Source organism: Coniophora puteana (genome assembly GCF_000271625.1).
Source record: "Coniophora puteana RWD-64-598 SS2 unplaced genomic scaffold CONPUscaffold_1, whole genome shotgun sequence".
Classification (NCBI taxonomy): Eukaryota; Fungi; Basidiomycota; class Agaricomycetes; order Boletales; family Coniophoraceae; genus Coniophora; species Coniophora puteana.
In genome coordinates this window covers 1903778-1925900 of record NW_006913053.1, presented here as the reverse complement: position 1 = coordinate 1925900, position 22123 = coordinate 1903778, and the positions used below count along the sequence as shown (strand labels likewise).

General features: G+C 50.0%; 10 protein-coding genes across 10 annotated transcripts; 7 read left to right on the top strand and 3 right to left on the bottom strand.

Annotated features, from left to right (window-relative positions):
* Nucleotides 1–103: 103 nt before the first annotated feature.
* Nucleotides 104–680, top strand: CONPUDRAFT_46383 (peptidyl-tRNA hydrolase; the record flags this gene model as incomplete). The annotated part of the gene is made up of 5 exons (XM_007764398.1): nt 104–129; nt 244–292; nt 342–469; nt 526–578; nt 631–680. 5 exons carry the CDS (start codon nt 104–106, stop codon nt 678–680), a joined length of 306 nt encoding a protein of 101 aa, XP_007762588.1.
* A 694-nt stretch (nt 681–1374) lies between these two features.
* On the top strand, nt 1375–2291 carry CONPUDRAFT_44700 (uncharacterized protein; the record flags this gene model as incomplete). The annotated part of the gene is made up of 6 exons (XM_007764270.1): nt 1375–1503; nt 1558–1636; nt 1695–1824; nt 1884–1896; nt 1946–2071; nt 2136–2291. 6 exons carry the CDS (start codon nt 1375–1377, stop codon nt 2289–2291), a joined length of 633 nt encoding a protein of 210 aa, XP_007762460.1.
* A 196-nt stretch (nt 2292–2487) lies between these two features.
* Nucleotides 2488–5514, bottom strand: CONPUDRAFT_161258 (WD40 repeat-like protein). The gene is made up of 7 exons (XM_007765121.1): nt 5223–5514; nt 4999–5166; nt 4537–4943; nt 4363–4486; nt 3649–4308; nt 3162–3593; nt 2488–3098 (listed from the first exon to the last, which is right to left on the bottom strand). The coding sequence occupies exons 1-7, from the start codon at nt 5496–5498 to the stop codon at nt 2535–2537; spliced, it is 2631 nt and encodes an 876-aa protein (XP_007763311.1). The 5' UTR covers nt 5499–5514; the 3' UTR covers nt 2488–2534.
* A 215-nt stretch (nt 5515–5729) lies between these two features.
* Nucleotides 5730–6107, top strand: CONPUDRAFT_43436 (uncharacterized protein; the record flags this gene model as incomplete). The annotated part of the gene is made up of 3 exons (XM_007764207.1): nt 5730–5803; nt 5859–5897; nt 5948–6107. Coding segments are annotated over 3 exons (273 nt in total), but the record flags the coding sequence as incomplete, so codon positions are not given.
* Nucleotides 6108–6188: 81 nt separating this feature from the next.
* On the bottom strand, nt 6189–6724 carry CONPUDRAFT_95084 (DUF1909-domain-containing protein). Its single transcript, XM_007765120.1, has 4 exons — nt 6695–6724; nt 6515–6640; nt 6441–6463; nt 6189–6381 (listed from the first exon to the last, which is right to left on the bottom strand). Exons 1-4 carry the CDS (start codon nt 6701–6703, stop codon nt 6318–6320), a joined length of 222 nt encoding a protein of 73 aa, XP_007763310.1. The 5' UTR covers nt 6704–6724; the 3' UTR covers nt 6189–6317.
* Nucleotides 6725–7027: 303 nt separating this feature from the next.
* Nucleotides 7028–8936, top strand: CONPUDRAFT_114920 (uncharacterized protein). The gene is made up of 8 exons (XM_007765119.1): nt 7028–7300; nt 7357–7369; nt 7420–7647; nt 7704–7768; nt 7819–7879; nt 7944–8161; nt 8216–8451; nt 8500–8936. The coding sequence occupies exons 1-8, from the start codon at nt 7189–7191 to the stop codon at nt 8821–8823; spliced, it is 1257 nt and encodes a 418-aa protein (XP_007763309.1). The 5' UTR covers nt 7028–7188; the 3' UTR covers nt 8824–8936.
* Nucleotides 8937–9268: 332 nt separating this feature from the next.
* On the top strand, nt 9269–11058 carry CONPUDRAFT_161254 (uncharacterized protein). The gene is made up of 8 exons (XM_007765118.1): nt 9269–9415; nt 9477–9491; nt 9551–9776; nt 9838–9902; nt 9959–10019; nt 10078–10295; nt 10367–10602; nt 10660–11058. The coding sequence occupies exons 1-8, from the start codon at nt 9292–9294 to the stop codon at nt 10918–10920; spliced, it is 1206 nt and encodes a 401-aa protein (XP_007763308.1). The 5' UTR covers nt 9269–9291; the 3' UTR covers nt 10921–11058.
* Nucleotides 11059–12960: 1902 nt separating this feature from the next.
* On the bottom strand, nt 12961–16003 carry CONPUDRAFT_44408 (uncharacterized protein; the record flags this gene model as incomplete). Its single annotated transcript, XM_007764252.1, has 8 exons — nt 12961–13212; nt 13288–13516; nt 13565–13770; nt 13819–14574; nt 14626–14738; nt 14789–15305; nt 15355–15736; nt 15798–16003. 8 exons carry the CDS (start codon nt 16001–16003, stop codon nt 12961–12963), a joined length of 2661 nt encoding a protein of 886 aa, XP_007762442.1.
* Nucleotides 16004–16283: 280 nt separating this feature from the next.
* CONPUDRAFT_114914 (uncharacterized protein) lies at nt 16284–18010 on the top strand (the record flags this gene model as incomplete). The annotated part of the gene is made up of 6 exons (XM_007765117.1): nt 16284–16370; nt 16433–16875; nt 16928–17277; nt 17342–17486; nt 17539–17779; nt 17834–18010. The coding sequence occupies 6 exons, from the start codon at nt 16284–16286 to the stop codon at nt 18008–18010; spliced, it is 1443 nt and encodes a 480-aa protein (XP_007763307.1).
* Nucleotides 18011–18561: 551 nt separating this feature from the next.
* On the top strand, nt 18562–21988 carry CONPUDRAFT_45436 (cytoplasmic protein; the record flags this gene model as incomplete). Its single annotated transcript, XM_007764332.1, has 10 exons — nt 18562–18864; nt 18965–19261; nt 19314–19583; nt 19633–19842; nt 19895–20119; nt 20172–20630; nt 20682–20882; nt 20933–21323; nt 21375–21553; nt 21605–21988. The coding sequence occupies 10 exons, from the start codon at nt 18562–18564 to the stop codon at nt 21986–21988; spliced, it is 2919 nt and encodes a 972-aa protein (XP_007762522.1).
* Nucleotides 21989–22123: the final 135 nt, after the last annotated feature.

The window sequence follows — 22123 nt, the reverse complement described above, 5'->3', positions numbered from 1 at the left end:
ACCGGGCATGTTCCAACAATGTAAACTGGTAAGTGATCGCCTTGCATTTACATGTCCGTCCGTAACCGTATGGCAGGTACTTGTAGTAAGGACGGATCTGAAGATGACGAGTGGGAAGATTGCTGCGCAGTAAGACTTTCATCGGCCTATCTTTGCCTGTTCACTCATAGTAATACCTTGTCACATAGGTGTGGGTAAGTGGAAAAGGTTTACATTTATGCTCGGGCTTACGGTGAAGCCCAGACATGCGACTCTGGCATGCTACAAAGCCCTCATGAAAACCAATCCTCAGGTGAGTTAATGTAAATTGCGCGCGTTCTTTTCGTTGATTATCTGGCTAGCTTGTTCAACACTGGGAAAGAATTGGGCAAGCCAAGATAGCTTTACGAGTAAATTCCGAGGATGAGCTTCTCGAACTTGAAGCCATTGCCAAAAGTCTGAACCTATGCGCTCGTTCAATACTGGACGCGTAAGTTCACCATCTATCACACGCGCACTTACTTTACCATAACCATCTTGCTTCAGAGGTCGGACACAGATTGCCGCTGGCTCGCGGACAGTCCTAGGTATTGGTCCTGGTAAGCGATATCGCTGTATTCGCAACTGGCTGAGTGCTCACAACACTTCAAGCTCCCGTCGACCTCATAAACCAAGTGACTGGACACCTGAAACTACTTTAATGTCTGCCTTTATCCTCTATTGCTTTCTTGTGGGTTTAGCCGCCTACAACCTATTTCCTAGTAGCCCTCTGCTTCATGTGGTATGTATCCGTGCTTAGTCGGACCAGCGACCATAACATTGTTTAGAGCTTTCCCTGGATACAGCAAACCAATGACGAGCTTGTCGGCCTCTGTGCTCGTTGCAGGGACATTGTTCTTGCAGGCTGTCACGTTCGATCTAATCGTTCTATACGCATCTCGTAAAGCACCTACTACGATGAGGTGGTCTGTCGTATAAGATGTAGTGGCGCGTTACTACAATATACGCGGTTAATGAGGAAATGTCCCAAGGCTAGAATTTTTAGCACCTGAGGATATAAAATGCCCACATGCGCGTGTCGAAGAGTTGGGTAACTCAAGAAATGAGGAGCTTTTCAAACGCGCTGGTGCCGACGCGACGCGCAACACGCAACGTCACATGTCACATGCAATGAGCTCATAAATAACCATCCCAAAACGGGGGAGCCGGCTCGGAAATTGGAAGGGTCTAGAAGAAGGCCAGTCCGCGGTTCTCTGCACTCCACCGCGTTCCACTACAAACTTACTTCCTGACGTTGTACAGCGACAATGCCATCATCCCCGACCTACTAAATTCGCGAGACCATCGACGACTCCGACGACGGCTCCCCTCAACCCTTTCCTCACGTTCTGCAGGATGGCCTCTCTTTCACTCGTTAGGGCTTATCAGCATGCTTTCCACTCATATCCACATCGCACGCTCGCCGTTACAGGAGGAACTTTGGGCGCACTCGGCGATGTTGTCGCTCAAATCTCACAGAACCTTGTGAGTGTCAATCTGGGCGCCCCTTTCCAGACCTAATGCGCTTGAACCCTGCAGTGGCCAAAGGAGCATGAGCAACGTCCCGGCTGGGATGTCGCCCGCACGATGCGCTTCTTCTGCTTCGGCTTGGGGATGAGTAAGTGGCTACACTATGGGAGTCTTGTAGTAAACCTTGAACCATATCTCCCTCCGAGGCCCTGTACTCGGTCGCTGGAATGCCTTTCTTGAGCATAGATTCCCTTTGAAGACCATCAAGCTACGAGGCCGACAGAAGATCAGCTTCAAGGCACTCGCAAAGCGCGTAGCGGCCGATCAGATTCTTATGTACGTACTCTATTGATATATCTCCTTTGCCGAGATAGCTCATCCAAAGTGAATTGCAGGGCTCCTGTTGGGGTATGTTGGATGGCCCCTACTTCACTCAAACACTGACTTATAAATGTAGTTGGTGATCTTTGTGGGCTCCATGGGCCTCATGGAAGTTCGGAGTCCTGCCCAAATCCGAGAGAAGTTCACCGAAATGTATGGGCCAGCGCTGCTTGCGAATTGGCAAGTATGGCCGATGGTGCAAGTGAGTAGAGTACACAGCTCAATATTAATTGCGTATAAGATGGCATTGACGTCTGCTTCTTCAGCTCATCAATTTCCGATATATGCCATTGCCCTACCGTATACCATTTCAATCAGCCTGCGGTGTCTTCTGGAACCTATACCTGTCTATTCTGAACGCTAGGTATGATACAATTTATTGCACTCGTGCCCTTTCATTGACACCCCTCAAGGGAGGATGAAGTTCTAGATAGACAAGAGGCCATGCGACGGACCGTTGACAAAGAATAGAGTTTTAAAAAGAATCTGATCTGTTTTTCGCATTTTTACTAACATTTTTGTAGGTTACCTTAGCCATACTTACTAGTCATGCATGTTTTCAAGGTCTGCTTTCAATGTTCTAGACTCATGTTTTATAGAATTCTGTCATTCACGTAGCAGGCAATAAATTCCAAACCCCGCTACTACGTGAAAAGGCTCGACGACTATGTCGCGCCATATTTTGGCTTGAAGTACGCCGGTGGCAGCTTGCTCAACACATCCACGAGGGGACGCTCGACCACCACCAACTCCCCGGGTCCGAAGAAGTCTGCGCCCAGGATAGGGCGATACTGCGTGACCATCTTGAGGTGCTGTCCGTCTTGCCCAACGGTGTGAACTCCTGGCCGCGGGCCGGATGTCGACTTGCGACGTTTTCGCGGGCCGCGCCAAGAGCCTTCCCAGTCAAGCTTAATCCTGCAAACCCACGTCGATCCCCAGAAGAGTGCGTCCTTCGAAGACGGGGCAGTGTCTTCGGGAGCTACCCCGTTCGTTTGCACGCACGACGCAACGGGATCAAATAAGACACCGAGGACGGGATCAAAGGCCCCTGTAAAGTTTTGAGGAAGTCGGGCGTTCAGTTCCTTGGACCACGAAGGCACATCGCCATTCTCGACATCAAAGGCGTGGATGGTGTTATTCGGCAGCGTTGCTAACAACGTATGTGGCGCGTTTGGGATGAACGAGAGCGTGGATGGAGATAGTGGCAGTGACGGCAGCGTGGTGTGGTACTGCGTATTCGGAAAAATGTCAGCTAGTATCGCTCAATCACCGCTAGCAGCAGGAACACGTACCTGTAGGGAGTCGAGGTTGTAAACATTTATTCGACCTGAGTCATCCGCAGATGCGGCCCATTGCCCGTCGGGAGAAACAGCCAGCCTGACGACACTGGACAGTTCAGAGCCCGCTGAACTATTTGACTCTTCAGGTTCATCAATCCCGGCCTCCTTCGATACACCACGTTGTATTCGTCCAGCAACACGTCGGGATCGCTCGAGGTGTTGATCAAATCTTCGTAGGACAGATGGTTCCTCAGTTGACAGGTCCATATATAGAATGCGGGGTTGTGTCGCGGTGGCCATCATAAGTTTTGACGAATCCGGCGTGAAGGTAAATGAAGTTGCTCCTGTAGATGTAGGCGCTTTTGATTTCCCATTTGACGACAAATGAGCTTGAAGAACGCTGGCAAATGATCGTACTCGTTTGGGTTTGATGGTACCGTTAGGCTTGGCGCACATTATGAGTTGAACAAGAGAAAAAGATTGAATAGAGAATACGTACAGTAGTAGTTAGTTGGAACAGCCTTGATTCATACATGTCGGATGCCACAAGCCAGCGTCCGTTGTCCGACAGCGCTATGGCTATCAGGTTTGTCCGCACATTGAGCTCCATGTCTAAGGCCTTTTCCCAGCCACCTTTGGGCTCAGGCTGGTCATTGTCAACAGCCTGCACGATGTCGTCCAAAGTTGGAGTTTTGAGCACTCGCCAAATCGTAACACCACTTTCATGCATGCTTGCGACTAGACGTGCCTGGCGGCTGAAGCATATCTTTGCTGAGTACCCTATGCGTCGGTAGTACGAATCTTCAAAGGTCATGACCACACCGTTGGCGATGGGGTTGACCATACACGGAGCAGCCGCTGAGGACGTTGCCTTTGCAGCAAGAGCGGGAGTGAGGACCACAGACATGTCGAGCCCGCCGGAAACGAGAATGGGAGCGACTGTACGAGCTTTTCGTTTATGGGCGGGAGGGAGTGGAGCGTACGGTGGCCACATAGCCAGAGCACGAACGTCATGCGAATGCATTCTCCTGGAGGTTGATTGTGTCCAACGCCCCGAGGCAGAGCTTATAGCTGGCGCAGACGAGCCTGAGGTGGTGGTCACGTAAGAGAACTGGATCACCTTTTGATCGACGCCGGAAGTATACACAGAGGTACCATCCTAGGTCAAAAATATTGAGGCCTGTCGTCATACATGGTCGCAGCGTACACTTACCGGTCCAACAGTCATGCATAGCACATCAGCGCCATGAGCAGTGAAGCTGTGCAACTGTGTGCAGGTTATATGATCCCAGAACTTAACCGTTCCAAGCGAATCACCTGAAATGATTGTTCCGTCACTGGCCGACGCGTCAGTCTCGTACTCATACTTTTAAAAAAGATAGCTGACCCAAGGACACTAACAGCCCATACCAGTGTCCGTTCACCCCTGATTTTGTCGGTGCTCATCCGATCCAGCACTCGCCCGGATGCAACATCCCATTTGCGCATGCTGCTGTCTGAACCTCCAGTAACGAGCCAAGAATCTGACCAATCCTCCTCATCATCGTCGGAGTCCGAGTCGTCCTCCGCGCCTCGTGACGGTTTATTCCGTCTAGGTTGTGATGGAACTGGTGGTCCCCATGCAATGCTGAGTACACGACATTTGACGCGATCAAAGCGACGGTGATGCTCGAGCGTATCGGCCGTCAAAGAAAGGAGTCGTACAGAGCCATCTTCACACCCTAAGGCTAGGAGAGACGATGCGGGGTTAGCGGCAATGCACCAGATAGCTCCTCCTTGAGAACTGATCGTGCGCTGGGATCGTATAAGCACGTATAATAAAGCCAGAAAAGAAAGTTAGGGTGCCCACCTTTATGCAGCCTTTTTGCAAATCCCATTCGACAAGCTCGCTCCCTCCTCCTGAGCTGAATAACCGCAGCTCTGACCAAGTAGGAGAAGCATCAGGCGACATGGCATCGGGATAGCGCAAGACAAAGGCCATCGAGTCTATCTTGGATAAACATGGTCCTACAAGGGTCTTGTTTCATTGGATATCTGTATCACAGGCGGGTTGAAGCATGTTCGAGAACATACCTTGACTGGCTGCCAACCTTGAGGGGCTTGCACCCTCCCCTCTTCCGCAGTCCACTCATACAATTCGATATTTCCATTAGCGTGGCCCACGGCGAGCGTACCGAAGTTGTCCTTGGTTTCCCGTTCGCGATCCTTTCCTGTTCTTTTGCCTGAAAGACGAGGCAGTGGAGAGGGAGGAAAGGCTAGTGCGGTTATTGGCGAAGGTGTAAAGTCCACAAATCTACAACGATGGACAGAGAGAGGCGGTGGCGCTAACGACGGCAGAGACTGGTCCATGGCTAGCTCGAAAACGACGCAGCAGCCTGCAGGACCGACCAATGTCCTTGAGATATCGGACGTCGGTGACGGTGACCTTGGCGGTCCGCTAAGCGAGGACTTTTTTCCCCTTTCCATTTGAGGAAGACGCGCTTTTCACCCTTCGACTTCCGCGTCGCGACTTGCTTGCAGCTACCGTTTCTCCCTATCCCCGACCTCACGCTCAAATTTTTCCTCAAGAATACGACCAACATGTCCTTCCTTCGTGGTGGTGCAACCCCCGCTGGTGGTGTGAACCAGGAGCGTCTTGAAATGGCCGTCAACGAGTGAGTATATCGCACTCGTAATACTCGAACAAATATGGCCTAACGCTCTACAAAGGATGGACATGATCACGGATGTCTTCAACCGCATTGTCAGGTGCGAATATCATTAACGCAGTTCGACCTCGAGTTTCTCATTTGCCCCAGCTCGTGCCACAACAAGTGCATTAGCACGCGGTATGCTGAGGGTGACTTGAACAAGGGCGAGAGCGTTTGCATTGATCGTTGTGTGGCCAAATATTTCGAAGTCAACAAGAAGGTTGGCGAGAAGATGCAAGCAGCGGGTGCCAACGCAAGCGCTGGAGGCGGCCTCTCACTATGAATAGCTCACCATGACTGTGTGCAGTATGTTCGCCGTCCATTCAGTCAGAATAAAGGAACTGAGCTCTAAATTTGTAGCAATTCCACTACTACCATCGCCGAGACGCCCAGCCAAACTACCGCAAATGCCCAAGGAACAATGATATACATGGGGGCCCGCAAGGACGATAGTCCCTACGACTCGCTTGTGGGACTGTCACTGACCAGGGAAGCACTCCGCTAGAGTCTTGGAGTGTTTGTTCTTAGCATGTTCCTCTAATCTGCATTATTTACACGTCGTTAGCATCATGATCATGCATAATCTGAATACATCACTCACGCCGGTGCCCGAGTTGTCAGAAGCTAAATAATTGTTTAGCGGGTGTTTGTAGACGAACAATGCAAGGAGCGCACGAAAGACTGTCTGCAAGTCTGGCAGATGATGTTCTTGGCTGCCTCGTTGACTTTCGCCTGGCTCTTAGACCCCTTGGGATCGTTCTTAGCAGCGTTACGCTCGCGCTTTTGAGCAGCTTTGGCACCCTGTAACAATGGTTCTGGTCAGCGGGAGGTTATCGGGGAAGATCAGGTACTAACGTTGCCCATGGATCAGAGTCTCTCAGAGTGAAGGTGGAACTTGATAATTTGACGCTAGCACGATGCTCCGACAGAATGGGCTAAAATTCCGGGAGCTGTAAGCGGCTTATTTCCTGAAATTTCCCAGTCGACATAATGTTACGTAAGTCCGAACTCCTTATGATCTCCGTTCCTGATGATCATGGTCGTGCCTCAGCAGATTTGCAGCAAGATGTTTTGCTGGCCAGAAATGGAGACGTGATTCAGCACCACGTCGGGTTGATCTCTCCTGCCCAGACTGAGTCAGATGTAACCAGGGTTATTTAACTTACTCACCTCCTCACCTGAGGGTATAAAATATCCACCTGAGTGACCGTTGTCCTATCCCCAACGCCTCCTTACTCCCTCGTGCCCCTCCCTTCGCTTCTCAAGCCCAAGGTCCGTTCCGTCTACCTATAGAACAGCGGCAGGATCTTTTCTTTACACGTTTTGTTCATTGCACCTATTCGTCGACTATGGACAACAAGCTCGAGGACATCGCCGCCCAGATTAAATTCGACATCCTCACCCCAACTCAGGATGTTGACAATGAGAAACTCATAGAGGAGGTCTCAAGGAGCTTCATCTGTGAGCATATTTTTGCAAATATTCAGCCGAGTCATCTGACGAAGAGATGATTGCAGCGGACACCATCACGGGTAGGCACATGCCTCCGCTGCTGTCCTTGATTTACTCATTGTGTGCACAGTTCCTACTAAGGAGATGTACGCCTATGCCGTTCGTACCTCTGTTGGCGACGACGTCTATCATGAACCCTCTATGCTCGCCCTTGAGGCCCACATGGCCAAGATTGCCGGCAAGGAGGCCGCCATGTTTATACCAAGTGGGACGATGAGCAACCAGCTTGCACTGCGGACACATTTGCAACAGCCCCCGTACTCCGTCATTTGCGACGTGCGAGGCCATATCAACAAGTGAGCGTTACATCTACCAAATGCAAGTGGTCCGGCGAGTCTAACTCGACGATAAGATATGAGGCGGGCGGAACGTCGTTCCATTCAGGGGCCCACCTGATCTGCGTCAACCCATCCAATGGTGGGTTTTTCGTTTGTACAGTTGCCTAGTGACTCAACATAACATTTCAGGGCATCACTTGACGCTTGAGGACATTCAAGATTATGTCGTTGAAGGTTCTGATATACACACGTGAGAAGGGTTCTTTTGCAGTTGAAAGCAACACGCCCGTGCTGACCAGCTCATTTCTGTACAGTTCTCCTACGAGAGTCATTTCATTGGAAAACACCCTCAATGGCACCATCATGCCTCAGCATGAGGCAGTGGCTATCTGCAATTACGCTCATCAGCTTGATATCCGGACACATCTTGATGGCGCTCGGTTGTGGCACGTAGCAGCGGAGACCCGCACCCCAATGCACGAGCTCTGCGCGCCGTTTGATTCCGTCAGTTTATGTTTTAGCAAGGGACTCGGTAAGATACCCTATTGGTCGCCTCCTTATCATAGCCTTATCTCTCCTGATTTAGGTGCACCCGTTGGGAGCTGTCTCGTCGGATCGAAGCAATTCATTGCCAAGGCCCGGTGGTTCCGCAAGCTTTTTGGTGGAGGAATGCGTCAGACTGGTATCCTCGCCGGCGCAGCAGCCTACGCGCTCACTTACAACTTCCCACAACTACCATATGTCCACACTTTGACCAAGGAGCTGGAGGATGGACTCGTGGAGCTTGGAGCGAAGATCATTAGTCCCGCTGAAACTTGCATGGTAAGTCCGTAGAGTATCTGTTGCACGCTCGATCTCATCCAGTATCAGCTCTTCTACGATCCGGCACCGATCGGAGTCACCTACCAGGAGATCGCTCATCGAGCATCCGAACTTGCCCGGCCAATCGCTGTTGGAGGGTCGCGGCTTGTTGTGCACATCCAAACTTCTCCCGAAGCTATCGCTGATCTACTCGGGGTCATCCGCACCTTGAAGGAGGAGAAAGCTCGCGAGGGGGTCAACAGGCTGGTAGACACCATGAATGGTGTTCGCCTCAACGGTACCAATGGATGCCCCAACTGTGGAAAGGGAGCCAAGCAGCTGGCTTCGTCGTCGTTCAACATTTATGCAAAGCCTCCAAAGAAGTCGGCTTGAGCATTATATATATCTTGTCGATAGACAGATAGGATACTGCGGGTCTGGGATAGACTAGAGGTTTATTTTGCACACATAGGTTAGAATCATTGTCGTTACTAGAGGTATCTTGCCAGTGTCTATTTATGCTATATCATTTTGTTTTAGCTCTCTCTCGTAAGATGGTCACAGCTGTTGCTTTTTGAGATTTTCCTGGCCACTCGGGTGGGCAGGTTGTTAGATCTTATTGCGAGTAGGTTATGTATGGGGGACGGGCGACACCGTGCGATCCTGTACATGCACACGTGAACTGATATCCGACTTCCACATGAACTTGGTTGAATGTTCCCTCCAGGCTTCTGACCGAATCATGGTCCGAGTTTCTTAGATCTGCGGACTTCGGGCGCCCGACCGATGCATGACCAAGCCTATTATAAGAACAATATATAATCGCCGTACGAACCAACTTGTCCAGTCAATAAAGCCGGTATGCCCTCTCTCACTGACGCCAAACTTCAAGAGCTCTCTAGCCAGATCGCAGTAGACGTTCTGACCAAGACTCAAGATGTGGATAACGTCGCGAAGCTCGAGGAAGTGTCTCGATCATTCGTATGTACGCTATTGCCAGTACTGGTCGAGTGATGGTCTTGCGTGCTGAATACATGTTGCTTCAGCTGACACTCTGACGAGTGAGATAACCCAATGCTCCATATGTTTGGCGGATAGATGACGATTGGCCATCCTATAGTCCCGGCCCCTGAGATGGTCGCGTATGCGGCCCGCGCTTCTCTGGGTGATGACGTATACTTCGAGCCCTCCACTGCAGTTTTGGAGGCTCATATCGCCCAGCTGACTGGGAAGGAAGCTGGCTTGTTCCTCCCGACAGGAACAATGTCCAACCAAATTGCGCTTCGGACTCATCTACTGCAACCACCCTACTCAGTCATTTGCGATGCTCGCTCACATATTTACCGGTAAATAACGCACTCTCTATTAAGAGGTAAGTCGTGAACGTGACTGAACTATACGCAACAGGATGGAAGGCGGCGGTATGGCTTTCCATTCGGGAGCCAATAGCGTGGCAGTTGCTCCGTCCAATGGTTTGTGAACTTCAACCTGTGAGCTCGCGTAGGCTGAATCGTTCATTTGACGTTAGGTCACCACCTAACTCTGGAAGATATTGAGCCCGAAGCGATTATGGGCACAGACGTACATATGTATGTCGCCCTGGGTGTTAGCGTTCCTTAGCTGAAGTCAGCCTGACATTTTTTTCAGTGCCCCAACGAGAGTCATTGCTTTGGAGAACACATTGAACGGGACAATCATTCCACAGGACGAAATCGTCAGAATTTCGAGTTGGGCACACCAGAAAGATATGAAGATGCACCTTGATGGTGCACGAATTTGGCACGTCGCTGCTGAGACCGGACTGTCTCTGAAAGAATTATGTGGTCCATTTGACTCTGCAAGTCTCTGCCTGAGCAAGGGTCTGGGTGAGTTCCGATGCACATGTGTCCGCGACTGGAGCTAGCGCTTACCGCTGATTATCGATTTTTTGCTGTAGGCGCGCCCATCGGAACATGTCTTGTGGGCTCCAAACAGTTCATCACGAAAGCACGGTGGTTCCGCAAGGTTTTCGGAGGCGGCATGAGACAGACAGGCTATCTCGCCGGGGCAGCTGCCTACGCACTCACCCATAACTTCCCGTTGCTTCCGCGCGTACATGCGCTAGCTAAACGGATGCAACAAGGCTTGGAGGAGCTCGGCGTCGATATCCTCAGCCCGGCCGAAACTTGCATGGTGAGGGCCCATACGGGTGATCCAACTTTTCATCGACATCGCTGACCTGCGCCACAGCTATTTTATGACCCATATCCCATCGGGGTGGAGTACTGGGAAATCGTCGAACGAGCCGCAGCGCTGCTTAAGCCCATCAAGCTGACAGGTTCACGCTTGTTGTTGCACATCCAGACGTCACCACAAGCCATCGAAGACTTCCTAGAATTAGTCAGAACGTTGAAAGAAGAGAAAGTGGCAGCAGGCTGGACTCTGGCCAATGCAGGTCCTAGAAGGCGTCCTCCAAATGTTTATGTCAAGGCTGTCAGACCTTCGGCGTAGGGAGAACCACTTGAAAGATGCGGCAAGATAGAAGATAGACGTCTGTATAATACATAGGAGCGAGATTTACCCTCTGCCAATGTACCGCTGCTTTTCATACTCCTTCCATAAGTTCTTCATCGTAATTTTACCACTTGCATCCAAGGACGCCATCATCACTGCATCTCGACTGTGCTCGCCCATGATACTGCACAGCGCATATAAGCCCGGTTCTAACTCTCGTCGCATCTCCGCTCTGATGATACAGAAAGGATCATTAAGAACGTCAATGTAAGCAGTTAGCACGTATGCAGCATGCTTGGCGAATGGCTTGGCTAGTGATTCGGCTTTTTGAGATTCGGCGGGCGACGGGTCAGGTCGAGCGAACGAGCGAGGGACGGTCTTGGTGGTGAGTGTGACAGTAAGTCGGGCGAGCGCGCGACCTTCTTCGATGGAGAGGAAGCGCGACGAGGAAATCCATTTCGGAAGCGTATGCATGACTGTCCTAGTTTGCTTTCCACCGAGGCCAGGGCGTATGGTTCGAAGCGTCAATACGAGCTTCCGCAGGAGCATGCCGAGGTGGGCTAGCGAGTGTAAGAAAAGATCCCTCCGGAGCCGAACGAGAGCGGATAAGATTGACACAGTGTGGTGGAAGATGGAAATATTGGTTGTACTGTCGTGGGTCGGCGACTCGGTTGTTACTGTGGCCAGTATTGTGACTATACAGTTCAAATCTGCTACTTTGATAGCAGCAGGCTGTTCGAGATAATTCAGCAGACTCAAAAGAGCACCATGCCTTGAAACAAACCTTGTCGGAGCAGTACTGCTCAATGAACCTCAACACCTCGTCTTGGTCTGCGGTGTACATTTGAGATACAATGTTCGCAAACAACACTAGGCAGCGGGAAGCAAACTCTTGGGTGGGCTTGAGAGTGCCTATACCGAATACTCAGGTCAGACAAATGCCAGAATCCGATTCAATGAAGTTGCACTAGCCTTGCGGTGCGTCCCGCATCACAAGGCGGGACAGGTGGACCAGCGTTAGTTGCTCTTGAGGCGAAGCTTGTGCCAAGACATTGAGCAGAATACCCAAGAAGGTGGAAAAATCTTGTAACGAAAGTTTGTTGCACGATGACGAAATCGATGAGTCCAGACTCCCGGCTGGCGTTGGAAGCTTAGATTGGTGGCAAGGGGATAAACCGACCCAAGTCACTTACTCGAGGTCGCTTCCTCAGATGCAAAGTTAACATATAATGAAATGATGAATGCAATATGCACGTGGCGCGTGGACGTGTTTGACCCTCGGAGTTCTTCATAGAGGATCGTTATGATATGAGCGACAACCTTGATGATCGTCTCATCTGCAATCGAGGGCTTGGGGGTTTTCAGGAGCGTGCTCGCCAGATCTCGACCAAAGAAGCGTTGGACATATTCTATCGCGCCCTTCGTCACATTTTGACATTAATTGACGCCTGAATATACGTACTTTCGTCATGGAACCAATTGCCAAATGCCAGTATCTCAGACCAAGCTTGCAACCAAACGCAAGCTTCCAATGAAAACAGTGAAGACACATCTGTGACTTGTTGTAATATCGATGCTACACTTTCTGCAAGAGCCCCATGCAACGCTGTCAACGACGTGATTATGGCAGGTGCCAACCTGATCCAACATTGTGAGTTCATCGTTTTATTGCAAATATTGGGAAATACCTTGTCCTGCTAAAATCGCGAGGGATGGCAGCCAGTAGTCGAAGTATGCAGGTGAGTTCAGCATTAGGTTGGTGGTAAGAACATTGCATATTACGGAAGCGATCCAGCATCGCGACAATTCTTTGCTCCGATTGTCGTTCAGGGGACTGGAGAAGACATCTGATGACCAAACTGTCAATAGCGAGCGGGAATACTGCAGTACGAACTCACATGAACTGCACTTCTATGAGTTCCAGTGTGACATCAAGCAGTACCGTTGAAGTGCCAGAGTATGGCGGGAGTTTTTCCATTAGATATTCCAGGTATTCCGCAGTGAGCTGCATGTGTCTTAGCATGCAGAGACAGCTTTCTAACAACAACTTACCGATGGATCGATGAGGCCTGTGTGCTTGCATATCCGCACAGAAAACTCTCTGAGTACAGTAAATTGATCATCCACGTCAGCTCCCTTTCTCTTCATGAGCTCGAGAGCCCCATCAATCGTGGGTACTCTCAGACAAACTATACTCCGCATTGAACGAGTTATATATTCAGGGGGCGAGTAGAGGAGGACCGTGTAGGCTGAGCATGCATCCAAAACCTGTCCGGGCTCAATCTTGAGCTTCTTCAAACTCTTGGCTGTGCAGATATCGGAGAACGCCACACTGCTCAGGGGTTTGAGCTTCTCCTCCACCACGGTGAGGGTTGCAGCTGGAGTAATTGTCAATAAAAAGAAATGCTTCAAGGGTAAGCCAAAATTACATTGGAGGTTTTGTAATTCCCAGAACTTCGCGGAGTGCATTAGTGTACTAAATATACGTCCTGAGTTGAGGTCACGCAAGCCCTGTCTATCGACTTCAACATGAGGAAGAAGATGGAAGAGAGCTTGTATCAAGCGTATCGCCTGCTCTTCAGATGCAATCTCGCTATAAAATTATAAGACGAAGTTGAGTAGTGCAGTGGATGAGATTTACTCCAGGAGGTATAACCATCGGTCGAGAAGGACATTCAACAAGGCGACGGAGGCGGCTTCTCCGCCTATGGGCTGGGCAACGAGGTGGCATACTGCTCCGGACCATTTCGCGGTTTGCGGCCGAAGATTTTGGTCAATATATGCTAGACACTTGTCAAGCACGACAGGAGCATGTGAAGTGGCACTCTCGGCAAGCAAGTTACGGAACTACCCACAGTATTAGTAAACTGTGTGGTATGCACGAGGTTAACTCACTATCTCAATTGTAAGCTCAGGAAGAGTTTCAGTATCGTCGATCAAGGAGACAAGCCGCTCGAGCTGTGTGGTGAGGTTAACCTCTCGGTGCAGCCCCAGAGTATGCATCCGTTTCATGCTGTATGTAAGTCGGAGCCCTGAGCTGAGAACGATTTGAGCTGCCCATGTATCGGTTCGCTTCGTAGACTGCAATGCCTGAATGAGAACGTCACATGCCGCACAAACAAACTTGAAAGCTTCTTCAAGTTCGGACAGGATGGCGGCACGATCCTCTTCTATTAGCGAACGCAACGGTAAGGCCGAGACATAGGACGCAATGAGTTTGGATGTCAAGGACAAAGCCACAGCACGGTTTTCTACATCGTCGCTATGATCAGTGCCTCCTGCTGCACTCTTGCGACGTTTTTTGCGCTTTCCTTCACCAGTAGAGGATGCCGTTAGCGATGCGTCAGCCTCGTTGAAGTCCGCCCAGTTCTGCTTGAGAGAATTGATCAATGCAGACGTAGAAGATGAGCACTGGCTAGGCGTGAGGAAGATACGGATAGATTTCGACAGCCTTTCTAGATGGAAAGAACTGAACACTGATCCCGTAGAGCAGAGTTGGTAATTCATCATTGGGTCGGTCAAGCGGAACAAATATTGGTCCTTAGTCGCCGTGAGGATGTTAGCAATAAGGCTACTTATGGTCCGTGTTTTGGAGTGATGCTCGACAACCAAATCCCACAGCTTGAACACGAACGGGGAATTTGGAGGTATCTTAAAGAAATATGAGTGGGGAGTTATTAGTTTCGGCAGCCATCTACTAACATGTATAAGCCTAGGAAGAATGGGCTGCAGGGCATTATCGACCAGATCATAGTCAACTTGCGCAAGACATGCTAGAAAGACCAGGGCATGCGGAGAGAATGCATGAGCATCGCCTGTAAGAGTATAAGGTTGACGAATAGGGCAATATCTGATATATACACACCCTTCCAGCTTAGAGCTGCTATAGCGGTATCCCTTGTGCCGACCAAGTACAAGTGTAAACCTTCATTCGGGACAGTCACTAAGCCTTCCTTGTCGGCAATGGCAAGAAGCTCGGCTCGAGTTTTCCACAAAAGCTCGCTCTCTGTGAGAGGGTCCATCATTGAGCCAAAAGCCAAGTAGACGGCGGTAGCGGCTGAATGTATTGGGTCGCTTTGACTGAACAAGGCACTGCGATGCCTCCGAACAGACTGTGTGAACGATGTAAAGAGCATTGGCAACACCGGCAAAATCTTGTCAGGTGAGGAGACGAGCGCCGTCCGGAGAGACTGTACGAAGGCGTCGTCCCAAGACGCCTCCTTCATGTGGCGCAACACATCAAGGTTAAATATGGTTTCTACCCCTGCTGCATAAATATCCGCAAGCAGGGCTTGATGAGCAGAATTGATGGAGCCGCGAGTCAGAGTGCCAGCAAGTTGCACCCATCCTCTAAAGTGCGCTTGCATGAATGCAGCATAGATCTTGCTTGCAAGTTAGACGAAGGATCGTTTCATAAGGTTGCCACATTACCTTCTTTTTATTGGAGGAGTTAGTTAGAGCATGACGATATGACGAGGTAATCAAATCGCATAGGTATAGACATTCCTCAACTTCCTGAAATCCCGACGTGACCTGTATTGATGTGTCAAAGCATTCAAGAAGCATTTCAATTGGGAACCTCTGAGACGAAATTGGCCAAAGGACTCTGAGGCATGATTTAACAGCATAACAGAGAGGCCGCCCGGTTGATAAACCAAGCTCGCACAAGAGGCTTAAAAAGGTGCGGAGAATGGGTGCCAAAGAAGTGCGGTTCATGAGCGGAGACAACCAAGGTCTTTCACTAGCAGGTGTATGTATCAGGATATCCTGGAGCAATGCCCAGAACCGGATGTCAGCAAGTGGCCGGACATGGCTGAACAAGACTGTAAGAAACGCAAGCGGACGATACGTCGGACGCGACAATACTGACTCACGCATTCGCACTTTTTTCCTTCGAAAACGTGGTTACTATCCAATCCGCGATAACTTCTCCCTTGTTCGGTACATGAAAAGAGGTGTTGTCCCAAGCTTGACGCGCTATTTCGATCTTGTGCAATCCTCCAGGCTGTGGTGGGTCTGAAGCACCTTTCAAAGTGCGTACAAACTCCTGCGACGATGTAAAACTTGTTGGTACTGTCATTTTCTTCAGATATGGAAAAGCATCAGTTAGTGCCTCAGAGGGCTGGTTATGAGGTTAGGAGTCAATATCAAAAAGGGAAGAATTTTTGGGACCATCGACGCCGTTCAAACGTTCACACGCGATAAAAAGTACAAGCCCCTATAATAACATTCGGGATTATCCCTTTTGGCGGAACCTAGCGGAATCGCAGACTTAATCATTAGACTGCTCCGATCGTGAGTCATCTCCGGGGGAATCCAAGGAATTAATAAGGTGTTGACGAAGCTTTCTTTCCACACTCATGTCTTTAAGCCCACATACTGAACTAAGCCAAGACGAAGTTCGGAAATGTCAATCTATGCAAGTCGAAGAGTGGGAAGTTCTAGAGGTAAGCTCATGGCCCCGTTCTGGTCAAGATATGTGTCAATTTACGGGATTGTGATTCCCCAGTCAATATATCCGGAGTGTTGTATTTCCAGAGAGCATGACCAAGGGAATATCAAGTTGGAGATTCCAGTTGAGCTTGGAGATGAGCTTACCGTCAGCATAATGGATGATGGGAGTCTTCCAGCCCTGCCTTCGCTACCTACCAGCCTAAAATCAGGACTCCCTTCCGAGGTGATCGAGCGTCCCCACCAAATCCAAGAGCATTTGACTACGTTGCCGCCTTTGCTTTTGCATCTCATCCTTTCTCCAGGATATCCTATCTATGCGCCTCCCAAGATTGTCTCTTTCCAGACCAACTATAATTGGTTACCCTTAATGAATCTTCTGCAGGAGATGTTACTTGACATGTGGAGCCCTGGCGAAGGCACCCTATACACTTGGGCCGAGTTCATCCGGAGTGGTGACTTCCTGCAGCCCCTGGGTCTCAAGGATAACGATCAATTACGGTGAGTCATTAAGTCACAAGAGTGAACTAGTGTTTAATAGGGCTAATGTCAGAATCCCACACCCAGCACCTCACTTGTTGCGTCGTGTCTTAAAATCATATGACGAGAACATGAAATTGTCCCAGTTCTCCCAGAGCTCGTTTACATGCTCTATATGCTTCACTGTGCTCAAAGGTTCGCGATGCCTCCAACTAGCTTGCTCTCACGTATTCTGCCGGACATGCTTGGAGGACTTCTGGGGACTCTGCATTAAGGAAGGTGACGTTGGAAGAGTAGGGTGCCCTGACCCGGAGTGCGTGAAAGAGCACTCCGAAGCGAGTGAGGAAGATGTGCGAAAAGTTGTTTCCGAAGATCAACTCAAGCGATGGAAGTGGCTTCGGCAGAAACAAACACTTGAGCGAGGTGTGCTACATTTGCATCAGTGCCCGGATAGTTGGATATCCTATATTCTGACGTTGAACGTCAGATCCATCCATCATTCATTGCCCCATGGAATTCTGTCAGACACCCGTACCAAAGCCTGCGGAGAGCGATGGAGACAGTGGATGGGCACGGTTGCGGACATGTCCGTCGTGTAGTTATTCTTTCTGCGCATTTTGCAAGCGTACATGGTATGCCCACTCATCATTGAGACTGATGTTATTGACGCAACAAAATGTACAGGCATGGACCATTAACTGACTGTCCTATCTCATTCGCGGAGACGTTCCTTATAGAATACATGGAGCTGCCGGTTGATTCTCCGAAGCGCGTCAACATCGAACGTCGGTTCGGAAAGACTAACTTACGGAGGATGGTTGCCAAGTACGAGGAAGAACAGATGAACAAGAAATGGCTAGAAGATTCGACTATGGCCTGTCCCGGCTGCCGTGTGTACGTCGAAAAATCGCTGGGATGTAACCATGTACGTGTTCGGTGCGATCACCTTGCCCTGATCGCGACTAACGTATCGGCGTAGATGACATGCTCAAAGTGTGGGCAGCACTTTTGCTACCGTTGCGGGGCAAAGCTGTTCGCGGGTGATCCCTACAAACACTTCTCGACACCCGGCCTCAGCTGTTACTCGAAACTGTTTGATTTTCAGAGCGCCGACGACAATGAGTGGCAGCCTGTCGAGGGGTTTGAGTTTGTTTAGAATGTGGCATGATAATCATATGGTAGTTTTCTAGGAGACGATACTTGGGACGATGCGTGCGCGGATATAATGCAATGATCTCAGTGGTGATGAGGACTCCTGTCAGCCCCGCGCCCGGTGGGGGTAAATTAAAAGTCAGCACAGGGGTAGAACAGAGGAGTGTCATTGGTAGGTCCACCGGAAATCCTGAACCAGTCCGCAGTGAGCAGAGGAGACAATTTCGGCGCTAGCTGGTCGGGCGTGTTCGCTGCTGATTTTTCTTCCCTACCCTAATATTTCTGTCCTTGAAGGCGCTCACTTTTCCTGCGTTGTTGGGGTGTGCTCTTATACATATATATATTTCGAGAGGCGTCGAGCGGTTGTTTGATCCTTTCGAATCCGCTGCGCACTGGCACTTTCGTCCGCGCCGAGCGCAAGGTGGACTCAAACCGTTCTGTGACGGTTTTCCAATACCCTCCTATTGCACATACCCCTCTACATTAAATCTACTTGGTCTCGCCTTTCTTTCCTTTCCACCACCAACAAACCCCCGCGACTCCATATCCATCGTCATGGACATCTACACGACATCCTTTACCCATCCACGCAGGTCGCGACACTTACATTCCCCTTCCTCTTCCCTTGACATCAACAATGGCTCTCTCACTCAACAACAGAGTCAGGAGCCATTTCCCTCGGCACACCATTTCAGCCATGCCCAGGCCAACAACACGACCGTTATGTCAGAAGTAGACAGCGAAGCTTTGGAAAAACTCGCCGTCCTTGCGATGACTATGCACGGCGTCCACATCTCCTACTTCATTGCAGACCAAAACAGAGGGTGCAACTTTCATATCACCGGTGCTGCGCCTCAGGTTATGATGGCTCGAGGCATGCTTCTGAAGGATAGCCCCGTTCAGGTGCGTGAAAAGTGCCCCTTTACCCCTCTTTCTATGATTTCATACCAATGTACAGCAACGGACAACAATCAAAGTAGCGCGTTCTGATATCCTAGACTCTCCGAGCTCCAAGCCATCCCTCAAGCCAGACGTTCGCCGGAGATTGGATGACATCGCGTCTCAAACACTGGCTCACATAGCTGTTGTTAACAGTCCATTGTCACTCTCAAACAGGACGCCTCCGGACGGAATCAGCAGCAATGCCGGCTGGTCTGGGTTGGAAACCGAGCGTGTTTGCGAGCTTGTCGTCACCGGACACGGTGACGCAATCGAGCTCGGACGCGTACGGCTGCTGGTGATGCTCGATGAATTGGTATGACCCATCACACATTGGTGTCATCAATAATATGCTAACCTTTCTCCAGAGCGGATTGCATAGTGAGTATGTCGAGATTGACCACAAGCTGCATGCCGTCATCGCCGGTCGCAAACGTCAAGTTCTGCAGTCTATTCAGGAAGAGACCGCGACCAACGTATACTACCCCTCTCCTCTGCAGGGACTTGTTGGCCCAGATGTTGCCACTGCAACCGCAACTTCTCCTGTCCGTCAGAACCCCAACGTCATTTGGATCACAGGAGAATTCTTTGGCGTTCAGCGAGCTAGGGACATGTTGTGTAGCTTCGCTGCCAGCAAGGTAAGGTCACATAAACTACTTTGATCTTGATCCCTAATACTCGTGGTAGAGCAAGTCGGTCATCTCGAGGGACACGGCCATATTGCCTCGCAAGATGGACTGGATGGTCTTGGAACGCGCCGAGGATTTGAAGTCGATCATGAGCGACAATGCAACATTCATTCAATTCCCCCCTATTGGTAGTTCAACAAGTTTAATCACTGTATTCGGCGATCAACGGGTCAATGTCCAACGTACCATTCGTTCCATCATGCAGCTGGTGAGCTCTCTCTGTGAGTCACAATAGTAACGCTCGCTAACAGGTTTGGCAGGCTTGCCAGTATTATGTTGCTTCATTCTGGCTTTTACCGATCCAATTCAACGTGCTTTTACCTCCTACCACGCTTAATGCTTCCCAAGTCACGACGCTTCTCAAGCAGATATCACTCGCGACCGGGGCAGAAGTGGTTTTCAAGAGCATGTGCTTTGAGATGTATGGGCTAGAGTATGAAGTTCGAGCGGCCGTCAATATGATTCTAGACCTCGACATCGTCAAGGTATGTCTTACAGTGTTGTCATGCATGGATACATTATTGAGTCCTGGATCAGGCTTTCCATCACGAGATTCGGTTCCAAATTGAACTTGCTAATGAGCACCGGGAGTTCATTAGTGGCAAGAAGAACGGCAAGATCAACAAAATCATGCAGACCACCAATGTGAAGATCAAGTTCGAGACGTTCAACGAGCACAACTTCCTCATCGACGTCTCAGGGACGGATGCTTCTGTTCTACAGGGCCTCACGTTACTTCAGGAGGAATTGCCGGCAGAGGTTTCCTTCCACGTTCCCGAGGGTTACCACAAGCGTATCATCGGTATCGGAGGGCGGAACATTCAACGCATCATGAAAAAGTATGGGGTTTACGTCAAGTTTTCGAACGCCGAAGAATTTGCGGCATTAGGCGGATACCACGACAACGAGGACAACGTGGTGGCTAGAACTCCCTCGAAGAATGCTTCTAACTTGGAGAATTTGAAGCAGTCTGTTATGGAGATCGTTAACCCCAAGGTGAGCATCGAGAGTTGCCCAATTATTAGAACAATCATTCATTTTTCGCAGGATAAAGACTACGTGAATGAGACCCTGTCGATTCCCCGACGATACCACAGGACCCTTTTGGGAGAGAAGGCTATCTTTATTCATGATATCGAAGCAAAGACGAACTCCCGCGTTCGTTTCCCGGACAAGGAAACCGCCTCAGACGTCGTGACGATCTTCGGCCCCGAAAGCCAGGTTCAAATTGCTGCTGCTATGCTTCTGGTAGATCCCCACTTTGTAGCTGTGCTGTAGATGCTTATGCGCGATTTCAGGAACATGTTCCCTTCGAAGCCGACATGGCGGTTCCGCCCAACCCGGAGATCTCTAAAGTATGCGCTGCCCCAGAATTTGCAGCCTTCGTTGAACGGATCAAGAGGGATTTCTCTGTGTCAATTACTCCTAGCACCAAATCCCTGGGAAGCGCCAATGGGGCGCAGAGTACTTCAGAGGGCTTGGGAGAACATTCATTCAAATTCCGCTGTCAGAGGAGCAACAGCGACTTCCTTATCTCTGCTCGAGAGCTTCTTGAGCAGTTCCTTATAGACCACAACATCCACGTCTATCCCTCCCCTACTGCCCACACTCATAAACGCGGCGACTCTTTTGCTCAGGCATTCCCTCACTTCGATAGCAAAGTCCTGTCTACGGCAAGCAGGCGACATGGTACAATCTCCCTCTCTTATGTGACATTCATGCTGATATTGTACTGTTTAGAATCTGTGGAACTGATTAGGTCCTCTGACATTCTTGGCGATCGGCGTCTCCGACTTGCCAATTCCTCTCCTGACGTCAAAGCGTTGTTCAATGCCCCTGCCTATATCTATGATCTGGAAGGAAGTGAAGACTCTCACTCTGCGTATTCACAAGACTACTGGACGCCGCTGCCTCCCATCGTGAGTGACTCTTCCATACAAAAGATCTTTCTTTGATGGTTTTGGTGTCAGGGGTCTGGGCTGGCCTCACGAGCTAGACATACCGAAGATGCCCTCAAGCGCGGCTCAGATTCCCTGCTCGAGTCCAAAATCAAAGATCATGTTAACAAGCCACGCTCCCTTCAGAACCGTGCACAGTCGCTTGACTTGACTCACTCCCTTTCGCGTTTTACCGAGCCGTCATCGCGTTTACCTCAACCTGAGTCACCTACCACATCAACGGGTGGCACTGGAGGGAACTCCAGTCCAACATCCGCTAGTGCCCCGTCGTTCCCTAGCGTTTACGGGCCACGGTCATCGGCGGTGATTGGGACTTCTTCTCAACGGTCTTCGCGCATTCAGGACGATGAGACCGCTGACGAAGTCAGCAGAGTCATGTCCAACCTTGGATTGTGATCTGCGCAAAAAAAGGCTTCTTTCATCCAGGGACTTTAGGTAAAGTATCTAACCCAAGTATACTGCAATTCTCAACATGGCTTTTCTGAATCCGTATTTCATCGTTTTCAATGTGTTCTTACACTGCTGCTTTCT